Genomic DNA, 26854 nt, shown 5'->3' with positions numbered 1-26854 from the left:
CAACTAAGGGAACGGAGGGTGGAGCAGCTAACTGGAGAGTAAAGGTACATCTACCCTGCAAAGACAAACCCATGACACCAAATCTCAGAGCCCAAGTCAATTGACTTGGGCTTGCAGGACTTGTGCTGTGAGGCTAAAAATAGCAGTGTAGATATCTGGACTGGAGCCTGGGCTCCAAAACCCTTCCTCCTTACCAGGTTTGAGGCTGCAGCCTGAGCAGGAACATCTACACTGCTATTTGTAGCCCTGTGAGCGCAAGTCAATTGACCCAGGCTCTGAGACTTGGTGTTGCAGTGTAGACATACCCTAAGAGGCTTTTGAAAAGTCTGGTCAACTTTAAATAGGTAGTGGGGGGGTACTTGGAAGCCAATCAGCTGGCCCTTTCCCCTCTTAGCCAGCCAACGACTAAGTAGAGAACCAAAGGGAGATAAGGAATACAGGGGAGTAGCGCCCCCCCCCCAATTCCTGGCACTCATGAGTTTTGGACGTCTTTCATTTCCTGCTGTCCAGTCAAAAGGTCCGCCCCTGTTAAAGGAGGTGGGAGGGTAGAGGAATAAGAAACCAGAGACAGCATTGAGCACAAGATGTTTCATTCACTCATACATAATGATGTGACTTGTGGTATTAGATGTAAAGTCTGGGGTGTTACAGCATGGTCCATTTCTTGTGTATAAGCAAGTCAAGCTAAAATTGGGAAGGATCCTGCATCAATTCTAATCTATAATTTATGTGTATGTGGATCAGTATATTTATCTGACTTCATGGCACCTGTAGGCGAATTTCAAGTTTCTCGGTAGCCCCAGGCAGTTAGTAGTTGGTTTATGTCCTGAAGTATGAGGAATTACTTTCCTTACAAAACTTTTATCTTAGTAAATGTTAATTATTACTTAATAATGAGTTAATGATTCATACAAATTTGTTTTTTAAAAAAATCCTACTAAGCTCTTGGCCTCAGAGGTGTCTTATGGCTCATTAATATGCATTGTGTAAAAATGTATTTCATTTTGTAATTTTTAAATGTTACCTTTTACTATCATTGTCCCTTTTTTGTGTGTATTAGGAGAGTGGATAAATAGGAGAACTCCGTCCCTTTTCAATACTATTAATTCAGTTTTGGGCAATTTCAGATTAAGGGTGAGTGAATTCCGAAGCTGGGCCTTGGCTGACTGACTGCAGCAGTATAGCACAGGGACAGGTAGCCTATCAGGTAGGAAGGTCCTGGCCATTGAGTGATTTATAGGTTAAAGCCAGCACCTTAAACTCAACACAGAAACCAACAGTATAATATCCAGTCCTCTCACCTTAAACTGCACACCAGATCTAAAGTATGACCAGATGTATGGGTTGAGCATTCAGCACCAGGGATAATCTCATGGTTGTGATGGTGGTCATGAAATCCTGAGTCCTTCCTCTTTTACCTGTGGCGTTACAGTTAATTTAGAACCCAGGTATGTATATGAGTAGATAGAAATAATTTTATCAGTGGTTCTAGAAGTTTCCCTAACCTTACATGCACTGAATTTCATTAGCTATAGTTCTGACCAGTCACTGAGCTTTGTTAGTTTCTCCTGCTGGTTTGCCAGATGCTTCTCTAGTTTTGTCTAATCTAAATAATATTGTCAGCTATATAACTGAGAGAGAATAAAATTCCCAAGTAGCATTAGTAGCCAGGAATGCTTTTTTCATCATCATTTGGCAGAGAGATTTTTAACTCTTCCTTCTGGAAGCTGACTTCACAGTTTTTACCCATGTTGTCATCACCTGCACATTGCATTTCTGCAGTGAGCTTTTCTTGGGGCTCCACTTAGGAACTTGAGTTAGAACTGAATATGCAGTAATGCTCACTTTGCTGTTTGCCATTTAGTTACTTCAGCTACAGTGGTTTCCTGTTCATTTTGAATTGCAATTCAAGGTATAGATTTTGAACTACAAATCCCTATATATTTTTGGCCCTGGCTACCTTAGGGACTCCCTCACTCTTTTTGCCTTATCACAACAATGGAGATTGATTTGGGCAAAAACAGCCCCTAGATGTGGACAGAATGGGATGGTAGGACATATTACTTTCCTACTAGTCCAACAGAAACAGTTTGTTAGGCCCTAGGGCTCTATTTACTCAGCTTTTTGCCTAATGATATGGGTTTGGGGGTGGGGGATTTGAGTTCCGGACTGGATTTTCAAATTGCATTGTATTATTTTAGAATTAAATTATCTGTGATTTTATATTTTGCACAGGCACATTTAATAGTGAAAAATAAATGAAATGTTCCCTTTAGATACACATGCAGATCTTCCACTGACTTCACCCAGAGGTTGCACCCATGTATGTGAAGGCAGAACTGGGCCCATTTTTTCCTATTCTATGCAAATTTCTGCTTTGTCTTATGGAGTTTCTGGGTGGGCAGGTACCATAAGGACCATTTTTCCTCATTTCTCCCTTTGCCCATTGCTCCTCTGCAGAAGCTTGATACAGAGCTTTCATGACTTGATGCACAAACTATGTCACCTCACAGCCCCAAAGAGTTATGGATTGCTCTGTGGCATCGGGGAATAGAATGGGCATCCTTAAATTCCTAACTGCGTTTGGTGACTTAATAACATTAACTTAGTATTTACAGCATTTGTTAAGTATTGCTTTTAAAATTATTGGAAACTATACGAAATATTGCCTATCTAAGGGAAAACAGAAAAGTTTTAAAGAGTGATTGCTATAGGCGCTGAGATACTTGATGTGCATCCTAGTGCAGTAATAGTATAACAGTCGCCAGACAGCCAGGTGGAATAGCTCAGAGAATCAAGATTCAGCCATTACTGCAATACTAAAAGAGGAAATGTTAGAACGTAGACCCATTTTGCCATAGTTTTAAAAATGTCTATTTATTTTAATTTAATATTCTGTGCCTTGATCCTGCACATCCTTACTTGTGTGTAGAGCTTACTCACATGAATAGTCCAATTCAAGTCATAGGGATTGCTATATGAATAAATTATACTCAATCAGAGTAAATGTTGCAGTCTTAGATTGTATGCTCTTTGGGGCAGTGACTATGTCTTTTTCCATATTCTGTACTTTCGATACTTAATAAATAATAACAGTTGATCTTGTTTGCTTTTCTAGTAAGAAAGTCTAAGAATATTCTAATCAGTGTTCAATGTTGGAAATGTTTCCTTTTGATTTTCCTGTTCCTTTTCATATCCTTAGTCCATGATGGATCATGGCAAATTAAAAATAACATGGCATGCTACTTGTAACTAAGCTAGAAGAGAGTGGAAAAGAGGAGAGAATGTAGAGTACACCTAATAATGGGGAGAACATTTTCTTAGCATTCAGAAGAAGAAAAAAATCTGCTAAGGAAACAGAGAAAACACCAGGAAGCTTTAATAAGTCTTTGTTTGCATACACTGTGATTCTTCTCTTTCACCAGCCAGTTTGTATGTGTCATAAATATAAAGGGAAGAGTAACCACCTTTCTGTATACAGAACTATAAAATCCCTCCTGGCCAGAGGCAAAACCCTTTCACCTGTAAAGGGTTAAGAAGCTAAGATAACCTCGCTGGCACCTGACCAAAATGACCAATGAGGAGACAAGATACTTTCAAAGCTGGAGGGGGGGACAAAGGGTCTGTCTGTCTGTGGGATGCTTTTGCCAGGAACAGATCAGGAATGCTCTTCATAACTCCTCAGAACTTCTGTTAAGTTAGTAAGTAATCTAGCTAGAAATGCATTAGATTTCCTTTTGTTAAATGGCTGGTAAAATAGGTTGTGCTGAATGGAATGTATATTCCTGTTTTTTGTCTTTTTGTAACTTAAGGTTTTGCCTAGAGGAATTCTCTATGTTTTGAATCTGATTACCCTGTAAGGTATTTACCATCCTGATTTTACAGAGGTGATTCTTTTACTTTTTCTTTAATTAAAATTCTTCTTTTAAGAACCTGATTGCTTTTTCATTGTTCTTAAGAGCCAAGGGTTTGGGTCTGTGTTCACCTATGCAAATTGGTGAGGATTTTTATCAAGCCTTCCCCAGGAAAGGGGGTGTAGGGCTTGGGGGATATTTTGGGGGGAAGACATCTCCGAGTGGGCTCTTTCCCTGTTCTTTGTTTAACACGCTGGTGGTGGTGGCAGCATAGGGTTCAAGGACAAGGCAAAGTTTGTATCTTGAGGAAGTTTTTAATCTAAGCTGGTAAGAATAAGCTTAGGGGGTCTTTCCTCTGTACCCTAGAGTTCAGAGTGGGGAAGGAACCTTGACAGTATGTTTGAAAAGTCATTTTCTTTGGTTCAAATAATTAGTTGAACTTAATCCAGTTGCTGTATTATGTGAATAAATATTTCGAATAAGTAGAGAAAAGTGTTGCTGATCAATAAAAAATGGCTAGTGATCATTGAACAATTATAGTGCTCTATTATACACCTGTCAGGGTTCCTTCGCCACTCTGAACTCCAGGGTACAGATGTGGGGACTCGCATGAAAGACCCCCTAAGCTTATTCTTACCAGCTTAGGTTAAAAGCTTCCCCAAGGTACAAACTTTGCTTTGTCCTTGAACAGTATGCTGCCACCACCAAGCGTTTTAAACAAAGAACAGGGAAAGAGACCACTTGGAGACGTCTCCCCCAAAATATCCCCCCAAGCCCTAAACGCCCCCTTTCCTGGGGAGGCTTGAGAATAATATCCTGACCGATTGGTTACAAAATCATCAAAGACCCAAACCCCTGGATCTTGGAACAATGGAAAAATCAGTCAGGTTCTTAAAAGAAAGGTTTTATTTAAAAAAAAAAAAAAAAAAAAGGTAAAAATCGTCTCTGTAAAATCAGGATGGAAAATACTTTGCAGGGTATTCAGATTCAAAACGCACAGGATCCCCCTCTGGGCAAAACCCTAAAGTTACAGAAAACAGGAATAAACCTCCCTCTTAACACAGGGAAAATTCACATAAAACAAAAGATAAAGTAATCCGCCTTGCCTGGCTTACCTATACTGGTTGCAATATTGGAGACTTGGATTAGGATGGGTTGGAGAAGATGGATTTCTGTCTGGCGTCTCTCAGTCCCAAGAGAGTACAACCACGTAAACAAAGAGCACAAAACAAAAGCCTCCCCCTGCTGCCCCAAGATTTGAAAGTATCTTGTCCCCTTATTGGTCCTTTGGGTCAGGTGCTAGCCAGGTTAGCTGAGCTTCTTAACCCTTTACAGGTAACAGGATGTTGCCTCTGGCCAGGAGGGATTTTATAGCACTGTATACAGAAAGGTGGTTACCCTTCCCTTTATATTTATGACAACACCCATATTATATCCTAATTTTACAAGTGAGGCAAACAATCCAGGTCCTCATGGCTGTTTACTTTTACCCTTTTTGTCTTGCAATAGTATCTTAAACACAGCAAAGTTCTAATTAGCGCTGTCTTAAATTTTAATACAGGATAGTTTAGTCTGAGATTGCCTAAGAAAAGAGCTACTTGGAGATATGAGGAGAAAGTAGAATTTGTTTGTTTTAAACTATGACTAAGAAATTTTTATCTCTAATATGGTGTGGTATGCTGACATATTGTTATGTAACTTCTCTTAAAATAGAAAAGAAAATTGGTTAATAAGAGGTTCGTTTGTATAAACTTCCTCATTTCAGATCGTCTCATGGGATTACAAAAAGGCATTTTCTTCTTTATAAAGGCATCATAAATATATATGCTTTGTCAGCCATTGGTATTCTAATATAACAGAACTGCAACAGTTTGACTAAATACCTAAAAGTTCCTTGTTCACTTTAAAAATGGTTTCCTTTAGGCAGTTCAATGAACTATACTAAGCTCTAACATAAACTTCAATAACTAGAAAATAATTTATCAGATTCACTTTTATTGTAGCACACATTTATCTTTGTAGCTTGACCTTCTATGTTGCCAGGAAAATAGTTAGAACAGCTTTGGAAATTGAAGTTATTTGGGGTGGACGAATGCTAAAGCTAGCAACACAGAAATCTAGAATAGCTGATGCACTATTATTTAGTCCTGATATCCTCTTTAATACCCAGATGTCTGTCCACAGCATTAAGCTGCTAACTCCTTCGTGGTATATACCAGTGATTTGAAGGAGATAACATGCGGTCATGAATTTCATTTTATTTTTATAAGCCATTTGCCTCATTTCTCATTCCTTTCCTAAAACTGTTGGTTGTATTTTTACAATACAGCACCATCCAAAATGATGTTGTCTAAGTCAAGACATCTACCTGTATGCTGAAAGAATCTCTCGACTGCCCCTCATTTTTGTGTAAAACTGACCATATACTTTATCCTTCCTCTTGTTACCGTATTTCTTCCCCTCACTACACACGCATACTTAGCCAATTCCCTGAGCAGAGTTGTGTAACTGATTCAAAACATTACACAACATGGGCTCAGATATCACAGCCAATACATCTCCTTTGGAACACCGTCATGTCAATGTTGCCTTCAGCCAGGAAAAAATTGAAAGGACACTGACAACCTAATTTTGTATTTATTTTTTTTTACTAGTGTGTTATTACGAATATCTTCAAAATTTAAATCTCAAATTTGTTTTCAAATTATATTTCTCTCTATTTCTGTAGCTTTTCCCCACTAGTATAGTATTACCCCAGCTTACCCTATAGTAAGCCCAGTTAAGGAAAATTCCTGGTTCAGTGAAATCGACTTATGTGCCTAGGTCGTGATGGGCCTCTTAGCTTAAAAGGACTCTGTTCTGGGACCTCCAAGGCCAGAATGCAGTGATCAGGATTTGGAAAGGTCAGCTGGTTTTAAAGTGGCTGCATTCTGTTTTCTCTCATTCCTGGAGCACATAGAAGAGGTTGCCACTCACAATAAGATGGAGCACATACAGTCTCTGTAGGCCATAAATCTGTTGCTAAACAAGAACGAGGGGCAGGCTTTATTGTAGAACTCTGTTGGCTGCATTTCACTGGAAGGTTGCACTTTGGCTTCCCTGATGCATGGGTTGCCATTCTGGATTTTCTTATGCATTTGCATTCTCACATGCTGCTGATCTGTTTTTCCTTTGCAGGGAGAGGATGCGTCAGTCTGCAATGTTTGAACTGTGCCAGGGGATGCACCAGATCAGCCTACAGTTTGTTCGCTTGCAGATTAGTTTTGAAGAATATACCATAATGAAAGTTTTGCTGCTGTTAAGCACAGGTAGGTTAGCTCCTATTGTTACCTGGCACACTTGCTAATTGTTAGAGGGCATATTGATTTAGCACCTGTAATTCATAAAATGATACAAGGCATTTAACTACAGGAGTAACGAAAGAGGAAGCAAATTTTGTCCTGGAGGTTCATATGTTTGCAAGAGAAGGGGTGGAAAGCAAGGAAAAAACGGTTACTCACCTTTGTAACTGTTGTTCTTTGAAATGTGTTGCTCATATCCATTCCAATTACATGTGCGTGTGCTGCGTGCACGGCCGTTGGAAAGATTTTCCCCTAGCAGCATCCGTCGGGTCGGCTGTGGAGCCCCCTAGAGTGGTGCCTGCATGGCACTCAATATATGACCCAGCTGACCCAGCGCCCCCTCAGTTCCTTCTTACCGCCCATGATAGTCGTTGGAACTATGGCGTCTTGCTCTGCAAGATCTTCACATTTTCCCTAGCTTTGTTAGATAGTTGTTTGTTTGTTTTTTGTTGGTAGTTCTTGTTTTTGTTTTAATTAGTGGCAGTCAGGTTGGGGGGTTACCCTCCACCCTGACTATTTTTCTTTAGGGCTTCGTGCCCAAGTCCCTGGGATTCAAACCCTGCAGGTCCTGCTCTAAGCCCATGCTAAGGGACGACCCCCATAACTTTTGTCTAAAGTGTCTGGGGGAGGCTCACCAAGCTGAGAAGTGCAAGGGATTTTGTCCTCGGACTAAAAATGAGTGGGGCTTTCACCTGAAGCAGCTCTTTATGGAGGCGGCACTTATTCCCCAGCCTCCACCGGCACGGCAGGACCCAGCACCGAGTTCCTCGGTGCGCAGCACCTGGCAGCGGTAGTGGAGGCAGTGCTGCTGTTGGACTCTGCTCAAGACCCATGCACCACCACTCCCCAGCACCGAAGCCAGCAACATCAACTCGGCACCTCTCCCACTGCCCAGAACCGAAGTGGCACTGAAACCCGGAGAAGGATGGTGGAATTGGAGGACCTGGTGGTGGACATTTTGGCCCCAGAAGGTCTGTCAAGGGTGGCTCTGCCTCTCATCAAGACCATCCAGACCGGTGCCAAAACTATCTGGCAGACCCCGGCCTCCATTCCCCCTATGGCCAAGGGGGTAGAACATAAATACTTTGTCCCCTCGAAGGGGTATGACTATTTGTTCACGCACCCGCAGCCCTGCTCGTTCGTGATTGCGGCCATGAACGAGAAGGAGAGGCACGGACAGCTGGCCCCTGTGCACAAGTCGAAGGATGCCAGCAGCTGGACTTCTTTGGCCGCAAGGTGTATTCTACGGGTGGGATCCAGCTCCAGATTGCCAATCAGCAGGCACTCCTGAGCCGCTACAACTTTACCTCCTGGAACTCCATGCTGAAGTTCAAGGAGCTTGTGCCTCCTGAGTCCAGGGAGGAGTTTGGGGCTCTTGTTGATGAGGGCAAGACCGTGGCATGGACCTCTTTACAGGCCTCACTGGACACTGTGGACTCGGCCGTGTGTACCTTGTTCTCCAGGATTGCCATGAGGCGCACCTCCTGGCTGAAAGCCTCTGGCCTGCCCCCTGAGGTTCAGCAGACGCTGCAGGACTTGCCCTTTGATGGGGAGGGCCTGTTCGCGGAGCAGACTGACTCTAGGTTGCATAGCCTTAAGGACTCAAGGGTGACCATGAAGTCCTTGGGTATGCACACCCCAGCAACCCAGTGGAAGCACTTCAAGCGCCAGCAGCCGCAACAGCACTCCTGCCCTCCTCGGCCGAGGCAGGACTTTTACAGGCGGCAGGGGTGGAATGGCATGAGGAAGCCCTCCAACCCTCCATCTGGACAAGGCCAGGGCCCGACCAAACCATCGTCTGGTTCCAAGCCGGCCTTTTGAAGGGACGCCTGAGGACAGTGTACCAGACTTACCGCAGGATCCTTCCCCACCTTTTTTTGAATCATTTATCCCATTTCCGCCATGCATGATCTCAAATAACTTTGGACCGTTGGGTCCTTCACACAGTGGAAGTGGGATACTCTCTCAAATTTTGATCCTTCCCGCCCTTCCACCCCTTTCCCCGTCCCTCTTCAGGGACCCCTCTCACAAGCAACTCCTTATTCAGGAGGTTTCTGGCACTCCTCACCCTGGGAGTGATAGAGGAGGTTCCACGGGAATTAAGGGGCAAAGGGTTTTACTCCCATTATTTCCTAATCCCCAAGGCCAGTGGGGGCCTCCGGCCCATTCTGGACCTGCGTGGGGTCAACAAATTCATGGACAAGTTGAAGTTCCACATAGTCTCCCTGGGCACCATTATCCCTTCCCTGGATCCTGGAGACTGGTATGCCGCCCTCAACATGAAGGACACATACTTCCACATAGCAATTCATCCGGTGCACAGGCGCTTCCTGCGCTTTGTGGTCAACCGCGAACATTACCAGTTTACGGCCATTCCATTTGGCCTTTCCACAGCCCCCCGGGTGTTTACCAGGTGTATGTCGGTCATGGCTGCCTTCCTCAGTCAATGGCAGGTGCAAGTGTATCCTTACCTCGATGACCAGTTGCTTCGGGGCCGCACCAGAGAGCAGGTGCAGTCTCACTTCCACCTGGTCAGGTATATGTTCCAACAGCTGGGTCTCCTCCTCAACGTAACAAAGTCAACCCTAGAACTGACCCAGAGGATGGAGTTCATCAGGGCGGTCCTGGACTCCGTTCAGGCATGGGCCCTCCTACCGGATTCCCGTTTTCAAGTTATCATGGGCATCATTCAGGGCCTTCAGAGCTTCTCAACCTCGACAGCAAGAGGATGTCTGAGTCTCCTCGGCCACATGTACATGACCTGGCACGCCAAGCTCCGGCTGTTCCAAGCATGGCTCACCTCAGTCTACTGCTCGGGGTGCGACAGCCTGAATATGGTAGTCACTGTCCTGGAGCGGGTCCTTGCCTCTCTCCACTGGTGGCTCAACCCCCTGGTGGTATGTGAGGGAGTCCACTTTCACAGCCCACAGCCTTCCTTTTATCTGGTCACCGATGCACCAGCTCTGGGGTGGGGTGCTCATCTGGGGAACCTTCAGACTCACTGCACTTCAGCTCTTCCTGGTTTCTACTTGTGAGCTATTGGCAGCTGAGAGCAAGTCTAGGGCTGCTCTGACCTGGGTCAGGGGCCACTTCAGGCATGTCTACGTTGCAGCTAGGAGTGAGCTTCCTGGCCTGGGCTTGAGCGCATGCACTAAAAATAGCAGTGTGGACATTGTGGCTTGGGCTGGAAATTGGGATCTCAAGCCCTCCCAACCTCATAGGTATAAGAGCCCAAGCTCCAGGCCAAGACACAATGTCCATGCTGCTACTTTTAGCATGCTAACTCAAGACTCACTAGGATAAGTCTGTCTGCCTAGGGTGGGAGGCTCACTTCTAGCTGCAGTGTCAACATACCCTTCGGCTCTTAGCCAGCTCCATACTAGAACCTCTCCAGGTGCAGTGCCAAGTGGAGCTCAGCAGCACCCGGCTTTCTGTCTCCTCCCCTCAACAGGGACACAGGACAATTCTCTCCCTGGGAACAAGAGGAGAGAAAGAACAAACCACAAGTGACAGATATTAGTTATGCTGCTTAATGCACTGCTGGAACGTGCTCAGATACTATCTATGATTGTGAGAGTGGTATAAGAAACTATATATGATAGAACAGAGTAGAATAAATAAGTGGATCTCCTGTTTTTGTAATTAGCAGTGAAGAGAGAGAAACTATAGAAAAGTAATAATAGTTTAATTGCATATAGAAATGTGGCGGTAGTTGTTTCAGTAAGATAAATATGTATTATTCTACTTTTTTCTTAGACTATTAACAAATGGGTTTGTAAGAGTTCATTGCAAGAACTTGTTGGGTAAACTAAATTACTTGGTTCAGTCTGAAATGGACAATGATGTCCTTTGAAAATCTACAGAAATTTTTTTGTCAGTTTTGGGATATTCCGCTTATTTACATTGTGTAACTTTAATAGGGAGGAAGAAAGTAGGATAAAATGAAGATTATGATAATGCATATAGAATATTTTCTGTGATCAGCAATAATTTCAGTTTCTAATAACTTCACCTTGATACTATATTCTGATAGAAAATACCATGCTTGTTTTTATTTTTATTTTTCATTATTATTGAATCATGTCACGTGTAGTGTACTTTTTGCTTTGAAACTTCTATGATGACCACATCAAGGAAGTTTCACTCCATTTACATGTGGAAGAAACCACACATTACATCTCAGTTGTTTTCTTGCTTTTCCCCAGCCCATGAATTTTGGATGATTGCCAGTATGCCTTCTGCATTTAATAAGTAAAATCAGAAACACTCGGCAGACCTCCAAAATTTAGTGTTTTGCTTGACTTTCTTTTATTTGTGATCTTATTTCTTCTTTTTATAATCTGGCTAAGATGATGGTGTAATAATTTTCCAATATAACAGTAAAATAAAGAAATAATATTTGACAGAAATAGAAGTATGGCTTTAATTCACATTTTTATAATGCCATCAGAAATACAAGAGTGTTGATCAAAAGTTATATTTTCCTACTTTTAATTGGATGGATTTGTAAATATTGAGGAAATTGTGAAGTCCTTGCATTTTATGCAAGTGCCATGGCATATTGTAACTATTTTATTTTTTACTGAAGGTGATTTATATTTCCATCAAAAAAGGGTGGCTGGGTTTATTCATTCGGTATGGACTTTGCTCACAAATCTATTTAAAACAATGGTTGCTTTGTGTTAGCTGTCTTTGAATGTTGTGTGCCTTCAAGTTTATTATTGCAATTGAAAATGTGTAAAGAAATCTATTTACTCTTGGTTTTCAGATTGACACATTACCTGTTAGCTTGTCTAAACCAGAGGTTCTCATATTGTGGTCCCCAGGGCACTTGGTGGTTGTTCACAGGATGCTTGCTGGTCACATGATTGTAGATCTCTTCCTTATTTCCCACTGCTAAATTGCTTTAGTAGGCAGCTAAAAAACTATTAAATTCATTCCTAACTATATTCCGTGTAAGTAGTTTTGGTAGTAGCCACATGGACATTCTGTGATCACAGTGGGAAGGAAGGTGAACTGTGGGATTAAGAGGGAAGGTGTTCACAGGACAGTCTCTGTAGAGATGCCAACCACACATTTAAAAAAATCCTGTTCTAGGTAATCCTCTACCATAGTTAACTATTAGAAAATAAACTCACTTCTTGCACCTGAAGTATTTAATTTTCTTGTTGCAGACCTGAGTTAATACATCCAAGATTTTACATTTGTTTCATGATTCAACAATATCTATTCTAAACAATTTAGTGAATACTGAAACACCATGACATTGTTGAGAGTTATTAGTAACCTTTTCAAGGGCAGGTCCAGGATTCAGTTTTGGTCTGATCCCACAAACATTTACCACTGGGTGTAGTATCTATTACAGTGAATAATCTGGTTGAAGTTTCCAAATAGACAATGGTACGCTCGTTACCATTGGTACTAGTTCCACGGAAGTCAGTCAAACTGCTCACAGAAATCAGTACTACAGTAGAACCTCAGAGTCACGAACTGACTGGTCAACCACACACCTCATTTGGAACCAGAAAGATGCAATCAGACAGCAGCAGAGACAAAAAAAAAAAAAAGAAAATACAGTGCAGTTCTGTGTTAAATGTAAACTACTAAAAAAATAAATGGAAAAAGTTCAGAAAGTTTTGACAAGGTAAGGAAACTGTTTCTGTGCTTGTTTCATTTAAATTAAGATGATTAAAAGCACAGTTTTCCTTCTGCATAGTAAAGTTTCAAAGCTGTATTAAGTCAGTGTTCCATTGTCCACTTTTGAAAGAACAACCATAAAGTTTTGTTCAGTGTTACCAACATTTCAGAGTTCCAAACAACCTCCATTCCCCAGGTGTTCATAACTCTGAGGTTCTACTGTATGCTCAGTAGAATTTCAGAAATGGGCCTTTCTCTAGTACTGATCAGAATTATAATGGGGTGTTAAGAAGAAAGCTTTCGTTGAGACTGCAGACATATTATCTGGTCAAATCTTTAAGCAGAATGTGAACTTAGTAAAAATACTCTTTTGCTCTGCATTAGCATGATGGCTCTCTTTAAGATATTACACACATGCTCAATAATGTCCTAACCTTCCGACATTCTTTGATTGCATAAGAAATATGTTCTTTGATGTAGCTTTTCCACACCTGGCCGTTATAATCTGAGTACAGTACAATATCAAAGCAATTGCAAGTATGTGCTGTACATTGCCGCCCCCCAAGTATAGTATAGCAGACAAGTGATGGTATGTAGTGTCCTGCTCCCTCTGCTATCACTTTGTGCTTAGGTCAAATGAAAAAATAATTTCACTGGGTGGCTAGTGTGTGCTGTATTTTCAAGATGCTATTTGCCCCACTTAACCCTTCTGCATATACTAATCCACGTACACAGATCTGGAAAGGACTCTTATATCATTTGAAAATGTTTATGATGCTCCCACACAACACAAAGACACTTCTATAACCCTTCAACCATTAACTTTATAATGTAGATAATATAAGAATAATCAATAAAATGAATATTAATACGAAGATGTCATTTTACTGGTAGTTCCCAAGGATGGCCTCAAAAGCCAAGCTGCATTTGAAGAAATGAGGGCAAATTACATCAAAGAACTAAGGAAGATGGTAACTAAATGTCCAAGTAACTCTGGACAAAGCTGGCAACGATTCTACCAACTGACTAAGCTTCTGGACTCCATGCACGATGTAAGTATAATCTATTAGGGATCTTAAAGCACATAGGGTGGCATCTTTAAGAAGGGTTAAAGAAAAAAATCTCTCCCTTAAGGTAAACTAATAATTTTTCATTACATTAACCAGCAGGGAAGCAATAGGTAATCAGTTTTTAAAGAGTCTGTTAGAAGTTTCTGGACAAATTTAGGGGAAAATTGCACATAAAATTAGAAAATAAAAACCTTTAAGGGCCAGGTTTTGATACTTTTATTCATGTGAATAGTACCTCACGCCACAAATAATCATGTTGAACTCAGCAGAACTATTCATTGAGTCAGGTGTTACCCAATATGAGTAAAAGTATTGGAATCTGGCCCTAAACCAGCAGATGAATGGTGTAAACAATTCATTTTCAGAGAGCAAGATTAGTGAAATATGCTGTGTGGTGTTAAAACTTAAGGAACGCCCATGAGTCAATTCAACTACAAGGTGTTGGATTAGAGTTTTACACTTTTTGTAATTTAAGAACTGGTTTGTTAATAAAATGTTTACTTCATTGTTGAACAAATATGTGACCCATTACAACTGCTAATCTCATAACTCAATCTTTCTAAAAAAATTTGTTAATGGTTTAGGGTCAACTTGGGTCCCTTGAAGCTTTGCTAAGCTTCCAAATCCAGCATTAATTGAATTTTAATTATTTCTATCCCTCCATTTTGTTTCAAAGGTATTTTGTGATGTAGAGGCTTACCTTGTAACCACCAGTTACAAGAGGCATACCATACCTATTGTCAAGGCTATCAGTAAACACTGTTTAAACTGTATAGCAAAAGAAAGAAAACTCCCTCACTCTATCCTGATGTGGAAAAAAAAAATTTTTTTGTTGTGAGCTGCATGTAGAATGTTGGGCCCTAATTGTAGAAGCTGCATATAAATGTCTCTCTTTTGTACTTGTCTTAGTTTTCATTTTTGTGGACTTAGTACAGTGCAGTGCAGTTTAGGTCAAATCTGTAAGAGCGCCTGAGGTCTGTTTACAGAATGTACATATGGAATTATTTTTCAAATATTATTCTGTTGTTCATTAAAATCTTTTAAAATCTCAGTGGGAGGAAAAGGACATTATTAGTACTGCAGTAATAGCTCATTCTTTAGAGATCCATTTTCATTTATATTGTGCCAATGAAGGATGTTTTACTGTTTGGTTTGAAGGAATGGGTTTGGTGAGGAAAGAAGGTCATTTGCAAGTTATTCACATATGAATCTCCACAGCAGTTGATAGTCCTCTCATGCCCCTGCTTTTGTAATATTTTTCATACATTTCATTGAAAGTTACATAATTGTCTTCTGAAATATAGAGTTTGTGTTTTATTTGGTAATTCTTTTGTACTTTTTTTAATAAGGAGAATTGTGTGGATGGGAAGTAATAGCTGACAGAATTCCAAACTTATTTAAAATAATACAATATTCTACAGTAATTACCCAAAACACTGCATTAGTATTGTAACTTATAGTGTTTTGATCAATCACTTCAGAATGCCGTGGTATTTTACTTAATTTTTAGTAAGGATCAGAATTGATGATGCCATTTTTATTATATTACTTTTTATTTTAGTATAAGCAAGTTAAGGGATTTTTAAAGAACGTCTTGCTGTCAGCATTCTCTTTAAAACAGCCAGTTGTCTGCACAACACTGCTATTTTGTGTGACTTACCAGTCAAGCACTTGTTTATTTTTCTCCTTACAATTTACTTTTTACTTGTATTGGCTTAGATTGTTCCCGAGGATGTGTGTTCCCAAGACTAATCTCAATATCAAAATTGGCCAAATGTTAAATTAATTTAGACAAAGCACATCAGAATAATTTTACAGTAAGGTTGACAAGAGATGAGAAGTGCTCTTTTCCCCTGTAGAGTGGAATTTCTCAGCTTTTATCATGGAAATGAAGGTGCAATTTTAAAAAAATTTTTTTTTTTTGCTAAAATCCTCAGTACAGGTCAATACTTTTCAGCTGTCACCAATATAATTTTAACTTTCATTCCATGTAATTTTAAAGGATCAGAATATACTTAGTCCTGTGAATTCTCTAACCACAGCTGAAATCCCATGTTTGTATCCCTGCTGCAGATACAGCATTGGCATTTGCAACACAAGCCTGAAGGGAGCTCTCTAGAATTCATGCTTATTCAGTCCTGCGGCTGCCTCTAGCTTTTTCATTAGAGCAAGGCAGCGTATCATCATTTGTGGAGTTTACTTTACCCTGGTGTAGTGCTGCACAATCATATAGTTTCTTTGTATCTTAAGACTTGCTTTTATTAACCTCGTTCTTAAATATTCCTTTTTTAAGGACTATATAAAATAAGAAATTTGAATACTGAATGATACTGTATTTGGCTTAAATAATATGAATAACATATAACCAATTAGATGGTTTTATACTGCTCAGTGCTTTCAGCCTTTCACCCACATGGTGAGCATATGTGCAGACAGAAAAGTGCTGAGATGATGGGGAAAAAAGTTTCAGGAAGAGCAGGTAGGCAGTAAAGTATTTGAAAATATCAGCAACTTCAAGCAATGGCTCATAAAACCTTCAAGCACTGAAAACAAAACTGAAGAACAAAAGAACAAAACCATTCCTGAATGGTTCAGGTGAAGATATATGCATCAGATAGCTGAAATACACAAACACAAACATACACACTCACAGTTTTATCAGCGTTGTGGGGACCAACATAGTTAATCCTCATTTCAGGGATTTTCTTTTTAACAATTGTGACTGTCATAAGCAAATTTCTAATGATTTCATTAAACAGCGTTGTTTGTTCAGAACCATAATGCAGTGAGGCTAGTTGATTCCACTTCCTAACCAAATTGGTAAGGCTCATACCAAGGAATGACCAAGGGTATTTGAGAGAGAGAGAGACCTTGTTTGTAGGTGAACCACTCTGTTCGATCAGACAACTAGCAGGCTGGAACATCATAAACAGTTGCATTACACATGCTATCAAAATTTTCATTTGGATTTTCAACATCTCCTGGAGCAAGTTTGCTCTGGGGGCAAGGGTTGTATCTTGACAATCTTTGTTTCATATAAGGAGTTTAATGTATGTTTCAGCAATTCTCAGAACAAAAGTTGAGTTCAGTTTCAATCTAACTGATATTTAAACAGACTTTGAATTCTAAGTGCTTTTGTTTCGATGCAGCGTCATTAAGCCCTAACATGAACATACCCTTTGGCATGGCATGATGAGTATTGCACTGTTGTTTGCTTGTTGATATTTTCAGCCTGATAAAAATAAACTCTTTAAGGACCATGCTGCTGAATTATTAATATTTACGGTTCCTGATGGGAATACTACACAGCTGAAGTGGATCTTCCCATACGGTCAGGCTGTGAGAACAAAGATTTTACTTCTTTGAAAAAAGCTGATATTGGTGGTACAATACAGTGTGTCATGAATTCACAGAATTACTTTATATGAAAACACTGAGGCTTTGCGTTTGTCCCTGATATTGTAACTAATACTAGGGAGAAATTACTGTGCTGTTACCCAAACTCTGCCTTAAATTATTTGAATTTGTTAATATTCTAGTTAAGTTGATTATGAAATCATGGTTTCCATATATGTAGTCTTAATCATAATGATACTGTAGGTAAACTTTGAGAGGAGTCAAGGAGTGACCATAAAATTTCATGCCATAGACACAGATTGAGAGGGATTTCTAAGTGAAAGCACTGGCTCATCTTGCCAGTGTAGGGAAAGGGCTCAGCGTGGTAATGTGCATCTTTGCAGTCTGAAGCAGTTTTTGTTACTCCTGGATGTACAAGGTTATGGTGAAAATCAGAAGGCTGAAATCTGGGTGACTATTCGCCATGAAAATGCCACACTGGCTTGCGGTCCACTATAACTGTGTGGTCTTTGGTGATGGAATGATGTTCATTTCTCTGAATTTGAAGAGTAATATAGGTGAAAGTTTCATAGAAAAAACAAATAATGACAAATTGAAGTTTGGTTAATAGGGAATTAATCTTTTGAATTTCACAGATCTTCAATATAAAGTGCAAATGCAAAGACTGGTTATTGAGACAGTAATCGTTACATAAAGATGCAGGAATCTTAATAAGCCTACTTTAGTCTTAAAAATGTTTAAATGCAGTGTGTTTTTTGTGAAACACCCTGCCTGTTCATGAATTAGGTAGAAATGACAATTATTCATTAATGATTAATGCACTAAAGTGAGAATCTCTGTCCAAGTATATTATCAAATCACTCTTAAAAGCCAGCATAGTTAGTTCATTATGTGGATAGCAACTTTTCATGTCTTACTGTGGTTTAGGTGACATTGAAGTAAATATTATGAATTCTGTCTTTATAATAAAATACACAATGTAGGCACCACCACCTGGGATTTATTTATTTAGGGGTGCTTATGGAGCAAGGTTTGTTACATACTCCAAGATACAAAACCACATTTTATGGCATTCTATCAAAGTGAGCTAAACAACTTAATATAATTGCTAGGAGTGATCTATTGTTTTTTTCCTCTGGCAAGAGTGTGACTAATAAGAATTTTGAGGGAAGTAGAATTTATTTATTCTATATACTCACACCTAAGCAAGCAAAATCTTAACATCCAAGTAACTCTTTAGTAATTTAATAGTGTTTTTTAACAATTAATGGCTGTAAAAATAAATAATTTCTGTCCAAGATCTCACTGTTTTCTGTTTGTGATATCAGTGGTGCCTTCATTCACACGGCTTATTTAGTGTGTTGCTGTTCACATAGCTCTAGTAGAGGTGGTATCAGCACTTCCATTATAAACTCCTGCTTTCCATATTTGCAAGGACAATTGTGAAAATACTGAAAATAGAATTAGAGAAAGTGCATACTTCTATATACAGTAACATTTTGATACATTTCAAACCACAACCCTTTCATTAGATTTTCTTTGTACAGCAATCTTCTAATTATCCCTCTGAGCCCTACTTTCTTCTTTTCCATTGTGTCATTTTGCGTTGTGTGTTTCATATATACAATAGACTTTATTCACAAGAAGGAGGAGCCATGACCCAGGGTGAGGCTTGTAACACAGGGAAGCCTAAACACAAGTAGAAACTAAATAAATCCAACTCAGGAAAAAATCAGGGTAAAAAAAATGATACCCACTTACAAGAAAAAGCCTAGTAGCCTGAAAATGCACCTGGTGAGAAGCACTTCCCACATGATACATACAGTGTGGATTGTATTGAAAATTCAGTATTTTCAAGCCTCCCGGTGGTAGACATCATTTTGCGGAAAAGTGACTGAGCCAGCTAATAGCTACTTAGATTAGTTAGTTTGCATCCAGCTTTCTGAAAAGAACTGTGAACATTACACACTTTGCTTAACTCATGGCACATTCTATTCAGATTCTCATCCTGTGTTCATCTGTGTGGTATTTGAACGTTCTGCATTAACAAAGGGAGGGGCCCTCCATGTGGAAGGAAAGATCCAGCTATCTCCATGGCACTTCCCCTCCATCCCTACCCAGCCACCTCTCCACACTGTCCATAGAGGGAGAGGTGATGTGGAAAAGGAAATGCCTAGTATTATTTCCCTCCTAGCCCCACAGAACTTAGCTGGAAAAGTAATACAGTTCCAAGTTGTATTATATTTTCTCTCTCTCACACACACACTCTCTCGCTCTCTCTCTCTTTCCCCCTTCCCCCCACAAAGTGAGTGAAAACAGTTCCAAGTTGTATTATTTTCTCTTTCTCACACACACACACTCTCTCTCTCTCTCTCCTCCATCCAATGAAGTGAGTGAAAATTCTGATTTAGTAATATTTTTACACCCCCTTGGCATAAGTGATTAAACAAGAGAAAATGAGATTCAGACCACTGATCTAAAACCTGTCAAATAGGCTAAAATCAGCCCAGTGTAAACAGGTAAAATCTGTTGAAGAAATCAGGGCTCTGCAAATTACATGCGCAATCTTAAATCTTTCCACTTGTGTATATGCATGCTATAGAGTCTTTAATTGCATGATCATGTACTCGCTCACATTATATAATATAATACACCTTTTTTTCTTACTAACTTGTTGGTAAGAATATAAATAAGTCGTGCAAGATGCTCAAAAATGATATAGGGCTCTGCAGGATTATTCCCTCATGTTGTTTTACTGGGGTCTGCATGGCTTAAGTAGATATATACAGTAATGAAAATGTGTGTATGAACATATATATAATTTAAACAATATGTTACGGTATTTGAGAACATTTCTGATCATGTAATTAAAGTCTGTATCATAATGCAAGCACATATGGGAGTAGAATTAAGTCGTGCATAACTTTTAGTCATTTGTAACTTTAAAGTTGCTCTAACAGGTTTTTTTAAGTAGAATATTCTGTAGCTTTTAGTCAATGGAGCAGCACATGAAGACAGGTGAATGTACAAAGCTAGATGTGCCTGGCCATGGGGAACAATGATTTAATGAACTGCAGTGGGAAAATGTGCTAAGATTCAGGTCTCTTGTTTGCTGGCAAACACAAGGTGCCCAAATCTATTCTGTGATTTTGTCCACACCATTCTGACTTTGACAAGTGATGTCAGTTAGTCCAAGGCAGAAATGATAGATGACTTAACATACTGTAAAAAGAAAAGGAGTACTAGTGGCACCATAGAGACTAGTCCTCCTTTTCTTTTTGTGAATACAGACTAACACGGCTGCTACTCTGAAACTTAACATACTGTAAGACTTTAGGAGATAGTTAGACAGTTGCTATTTTTGAAATGCCTGTTCTTTTTCTAATATTACTACTAGAACCCAGTATTTGTTTGTAAGAAGAAGGGCATGCACAATTTAATAAATTGTATCTTTAGCTTTCTGGTTGCCCTCCAGCCCATCTCTTCTATAGCAAAGAGAAATTGCAGTTTGTGATTTTCTGTCATAGAATTGCAAAAGACAGAGAAAAATATCCCATTTTAAAATGTCTGAAGGACAGAGCTAAATACGTTACAAGAAGGGGACCACAGCATTCATATACGCAGGTATAGACCAGAATGAAGAATCTAATCTGCAATGAAGAAAAATCTGTGTGAAAAAGGAAGTTTAAGAGACAGTCAGACTAGTGTCGTCAGCGCTTTGAGATGTACTATATTTTTTCATTGCCAAAATAATAAAGACAGCTTTTTGCCTTTTGGCATCCCAGCCTAAATTGCTCTTCTTTTAAATGTTCAAGGGGGCCATGTTATATTGGGATTTCAAAATGGAAGCCACTCTTTGAGGAATCTATGCTAAGGTTATCTCCATGCTTGCCCTCACTGGTCAGAGTTGGCTGAAGTATTGTGATCAAGATGAAATAAACATTGCATCTTACAACTTATACCTAGATAACCATGTGGAAAACTACAGTTGCAGTTTTATAGAAAATACACCTTTGCCCTTAATCAGTTTAGGGCTATTCTGAAATTTTCATGTATAAAACTCTCAATCCATTCCCCACCCCCAGAGCATGGCATTAGTTGTGAAATATATTTATATAATGAAAGGTGTAACCCATCAAAATGGGAAGGCAGTTACGAATGATTCTGTGATAAGATTGGAAAAATAAATATTTATTTCTCTGAATTCTGCCTTTGCAGTAGTGAGCTGGATGAAGTAAAATGATGGCCAGTGACATGGATAAAAGTAGATGCATTTAAATGTTATAGCTTTATCAGTTAGCACATGCATATGAATACTGCAGACCCTGCGTCAGTACAGTAATATGCACAGGGCCTGAGCATTCACTCCTTATCAGGCAAAACTTATCAATTTCAATTGGAGTTCTGGATTGGGCCCCCTGCGTAGCTCAGTAAAATTAACTAGATTACTTGATGTACTGAATCTCTGATCACCTGAAAAGTAAGATGCAAAAAATATGGGTAGATTTTCCTGAAAATTTTCCTTGGGGCTGAGGAAGAGAGCAGAGGGCTTGATTTTCATAGACACTGAGCATCCAAAACTTGAATGCAGGTTAATGGGCCCGTAGTGAAATCAAAGAAAAGTGCAGCTACTCAGAACGTCTGCAAGTCAAACTTATGGTATCTTGGTTTCACTCCATTCCCCATTTGCTGATTTTGACTGCATGGGTGAAGCAGTTCTGATTATCTATTTTTTTCCTGAAAAGGAGTTCTCAGTAGAGCTGATGTTTCTTGGTACTATTCCAAGGTACTGTTATTGTCTACTTGTGGGCACAATTCATTTAAAACATTTTTTAATAATCCTGTGTGCTTTTTTGCATTTCAGCTTGTTAGTGACTTGTTAGAATTCTGTTTCTACACCTTCCGAGAGTCTCAGGCACTGAAAGTGGAGTTTCCGGCCATGCTGGTGGAAATCATCAGTGACCAGTTACCAAAGGTGGAGTCTGGAAATGCCAAGCCCCTGTACTTTCACAGGAAGTGATGGAAAATGTCTTAATAGAAGAACTTTGCCTTAAGTTTCCTTGTGTTATTCCACACCCATGAAGGACCCAAGAAACCACATTTTAAACGTGCTATTTACACTTGTTCAGCAGCCTCTGACTAGTCTCAAATCATGTGAAGGGTTTGGAAAACAGTTGATCTGGATTTGGCAAGACCTAGATGTTTGAAAATTACCCCCTTACTCCAAACACTTAGAAAATGTTCCTGTTCCTCTGGATGAAAAGCCATATCTAGTCAATAACTCTTTGATTTTGATATTTTAACAGATGGGAGTTTTAAATATGCCATGTAGTTTCTGGTATTGTTTGCTTGTTTTAAAAGGGTTCAAGGACTAATACAAACTTTTTAAAGCTTACCCCTTGGTTTGCACATAAAACGTAAAGTCAATATGGGGCATTAATATTCCTTTCTTGTAAAAATATATACAAAACCCCCCTAAAGTGTAAAGTAATAACAGAACATTTGGTGTGGAATACTCGTTATCCTCACCTGCGGCATTTGTTATCCTATGTTATCCATCATAGGTGATACACACTGTGTTAAGTGTCCATTTACTATTTAATTAAAAAGGATAAGATGTTAAAACAAATGCCTCAGTTTCAGTTTATAGTATCTATTGTGCTGGCTTTACAAATAATTTTTCGCAGTCTTTTGCTGTACTGTACATTGCTGTATGTATAAATTGTGAAGGACCTGAAATAAGGTGTAAGGAGCTTTTGTAAATGAGAAAAAAATCTTTAATGGTTACTAGGATGAATGGGAAAGTATTTTTGAAAGAATTCTATTTTGCTGGAGACTATTTAAGTACTATCTTTGTCTAAACAAACAAGGTAATTTTTTTTGTAAAGTGAAATGTTCTGCATGCATAATGAACCGTTTACAGTGTATTTAAGAAAGGGAAAGCTGTGCCTTTTTTTAGCATCATATCTAATTTACCATTTTACACAATCTGTTGTAAATAACCACACAACCTTTTTCAGTTGTATTTAAGCCTACTTTTCGGTACATTTTTCTCCGTTTTTGTCAACTGCTTGCAAGTATATGTGACTTCAGCTCATTTTAGGAATACTGCTTCATATTTCTGTAGGAAACTACACTATGTTGTGTTTGCAGCTTTATGGTGGTTTCATTTAACAAGACATTACAGTCTCTCAAAAGCTTTTGCCAGCTTTATGATGTGGTGAGTTTCTGCCCTCTACTCCAGATTCCTCAAGGAGATAAAAGCAAATCATAGGATGTTAAATGATTTTTTTTTCTTTTTCAAAATTAAAGTTTTCCAAATTCTTTGTTATTCCTTTTCATTTTGAATGCACGTAACCTTAAAGGTCCAGTTGTCACCTCTGATTTAGGAGAGTGAATTCCAATAATGGTTAAGGGAACATACAGATTATTACAGTAAGTATACTGTATATATTTTGATTGGGAAGGATGAATGTACGGTGCTGGCAGATTATCTTGGTGGGGTTTTTAGTTATAAATTCAAAACATTAATGTAAAAATGTAAGCAGACCTACATCTAAACAGATACTTTCACTGTGAACATTTCTATCTTAGTTATCAATTTTTGTCTCAAAACCGTGTCCTCTGGTGTAAGGAAGGCTATGAAGATGCACCTTTCATGGGGTGACTTTCACAATTTGTAAATAAATACAAAATTCTGGAGTAGAATAGAGACGAGATGAACTTTTCTGAACATCACTGTTACTATTATATATACACTAATTTGAATAGAATAATTTTTCAGAGTGTCATGATTCCTAAATTGTCTGTCTGGGCAACAGTGACATTTTTGAGCTACAGCTGTCCCTTGACCAGTCAGAATGTAGCATTCTTATAAATGGTGATCTAATAAACTCACCCACTCTTTCTAATTCAAAACTCCGAGGTGTGCTTCTGGCACATGCAACATAGAGTCAACACTGCTTGTCTTTTTAAATGACACCTGCCTTATGCAATGGGTAATCTGTAGAGGCTGTATTCAGAGAGGGGGATCTTATATATAAATGTATACATACATATATTATTTGCAATTTTGGAAGTCTAATTCATAGGTAGATCCTTAAATACAATCAACTGACCTGCACAGCAATATGAAAGCCACATGTCCAACGTGATAAATACACAGCATGCAGAATGGTTGTTTACAGTAATGACATGGTCAGATATCCTTTACTTTTTTTCTCTCTAAATACTGATAATGGAATTTCAAAATAGCCAGGTTTGGGGTGAATACAGTCTGCAGCAGCTTTTTATATTAACAAAGTTACTAGCTCCTTTTCTATCTCTAAGTAACTTTGCTTGGTTAAAATAGCAAAGCCATATTCTAAACTTCACCGTTAAATGCCTGTCCCAGTACAAATTGTTGTCTGTTTGCTCTTTTTTTTGTACCTTATTGCTTTTAATCTTGGTTTGGTACAATTCATAATTCACAGAAACTTCATATAATTACAAACACACTAAATTAGTTTTAAAAAGCAATTTATATCTTTATGCAAAAACGTATGTCTGTCTTTGCAAACAACTGTAAGAAGATTACAATAAATCCTTTACTTTAATCACCTGTTGTTTATGAAACCATTCATTGATTTTTTTTGCTAGAAATCATTCAATAGATATAATTGGATACAGATGTTTTAAGAGACAGTACTTTCTTCTCCAGAATACTTATGCAGAATAGCCATCTCACATTAACTAACCAAATCTACAGCAAAAAATATAAAATACTGTTTTAGCTACAACAAAGAAATGAAAGTATTTTGAACTTGTTTAGAATGAAATAGGCATTTGTCTCCTGCAAAATATAAGACAAACTCAGTGAAATTTCAAAATGTCTGTTTTAAAAGTGGGCTTATGCTGATTGCATTAAATAATGTTGTTGCAAGGAAAGAATGGGGATAGACCACAAGAACATTGCATACACATTATAAAATGTAAAATAGTTTTAATGTACTGCAGCAGGTATTTCAGGAATACTAGATCACATTGTGCAAATGTTCAGTTGCACAAAATAAAATAGAAAGGCTCAAGTTTGCAATATCAAATTCTTATTAAAAAGATACTTTACAATCAAGCTAATTCATAGGGTGGTGTTTTCACTGACTTGTATAAACATGTATGAATTTAAAACAATCTACAATTAATGCACTTTTAATTGTTAAAGATTTGACTTTCTTTTTGTAGAGCAATGTTTTCAGCTGAGGTCAATGACTTGATAAAATAGACAGCAGTTCTGAGGTCAGTGGAATGTTTAAGAATTCTTGGAGTTTAAATAGATTTTTGGATGAAAAATAAAAGCAGTCAGCACTCTGGTGTAAACAGTAAAATCTATGCATAATGATGCATTTATAATTAGGGGTTTGCTTCTGTATGGTTAAAGCTTTTTAAATAAATAGAAAATATTGTTTGGTCTTTGTTAATGTCTGCAAGTACACTTTTTTAATATAAATTGTACAAATATACATGGATTAAAATGGTTTGCAAGTATTCCTTGCGCTTTAATCTTCACTAGTGGATGGTGCATTGATTTCCTTGGAAACAAGCCTGTGTTTACTTCCAAACAATCTATTTAGACAACATGAAATTAATTGCAGTGTTACATAATTGTTGTCATTCTTCATGCACATTGAAATCTATTTTTTACAAGCCTCTTTATAATGGTGGGTTGTGGTGGCGCTAACATCCACACACTGCCTGTTGAGAGGGCAGGTGCTCAAGGAGCGTGGCAGGTCCCACCTTGGGAGCTTGCTTAAGCAAGTTGGGCAACTGTGTTTTCCAGGAGAGCTGACACAGAAGGTGAAGCATGTCTCATACAAAAGAAACGTGAGTGACAGACAAAATGATGGCCTACGAAAAGGTTTAGCACAATAAAAGCTGGAGTTAGGCTCTTACCTGTATCTTCACTTGGAATATACTCTCCAACAATGGCTACTTTTATTGTCCACATAATTAGAATTTTCCCCAGTGCACGATTGATTGCACAAGTTCAGAATGCTAGGAGTGTGCACTCTAATCCTCTGAATTTCAGGCAGGAGCAGCAACAATCACGTTGCACCAGAATGTTTTGGTGCCAAGAAATCTTAATCCTACCCTACATCTCCGAAACTCGTTCAGCAGCAAAGAATAACAGTGACCTCACAAGTGGTAAGGCAAAATAACACGCCCCTTCCCAAAATGCTTGGGTGGTGCAACAGTCAAATGTGTTGATCTGTGAAGGTTGTGTGTTTTGGAGTACCAGTTTGATGAAGTTGGGGTACATGTTGGTTATTGGCAGTGCTTAATTTGTAACTGATGCGGCAAGCCTAGAGGTGCTGGAGCTCAGCACTGGTTTTGGGGGTCTGTTTGAGATGGAAGTAAAAGCTTTACGGAGTGTTTTGGGGCATTGTGGCCAATACAACTGTGGAAAAGAAATGTACAATTCTCTTCCCTTAATTTCCATTCTTTTAAAGTTTTGGGTAGATGGGAAGTGTCCTACCTCTACTTTTAAACTGTCACTAAAGACAAATTTTGTTTGCTAATATCAACAAGGGTGACTCGGTGCTGAACATATATAGACCAG

The 26854-nt window shown here is 38.9% G+C and overlaps 1 protein-coding gene across 3 annotated transcripts in view; it reads left to right on the top strand.

The window, feature by feature from the left end:
- Positions 1–25782, top strand: part of NR3C2 (nuclear receptor subfamily 3 group C member 2) — a 278667-nt gene extending 252885 nt beyond the window's left edge. For all 3 annotated transcript variants that reach the window (XM_077815358.1, XM_077815356.1, XM_077815357.1), the window contains exons 7-9: positions 7032–7162; positions 13727–13884; positions 22124–25782. In XM_077815358.1, the coding sequence (XP_077671484.1) occupies positions 7032–7162; positions 13727–13884; positions 22124–22279 (445 nt within the window). In that variant the 3' untranslated portion in view covers positions 22280–25782. The remainder of the gene's footprint in view (positions 1–7031; positions 7163–13726; positions 13885–22123) is intronic.
- The last annotated feature ends 1072 nt before the right edge of the window (positions 25783–26854 follow it).

Source organism: Eretmochelys imbricata, chromosome 4 (genome assembly GCF_965152235.1).
Source record: "Eretmochelys imbricata isolate rEreImb1 chromosome 4, rEreImb1.hap1, whole genome shotgun sequence".
NCBI classification, from domain to species: Eukaryota; Metazoa; Chordata; order Testudines; family Cheloniidae; genus Eretmochelys; species Eretmochelys imbricata.
This window is presented reverse-complemented; position numbering and strand designations above follow the sequence as displayed.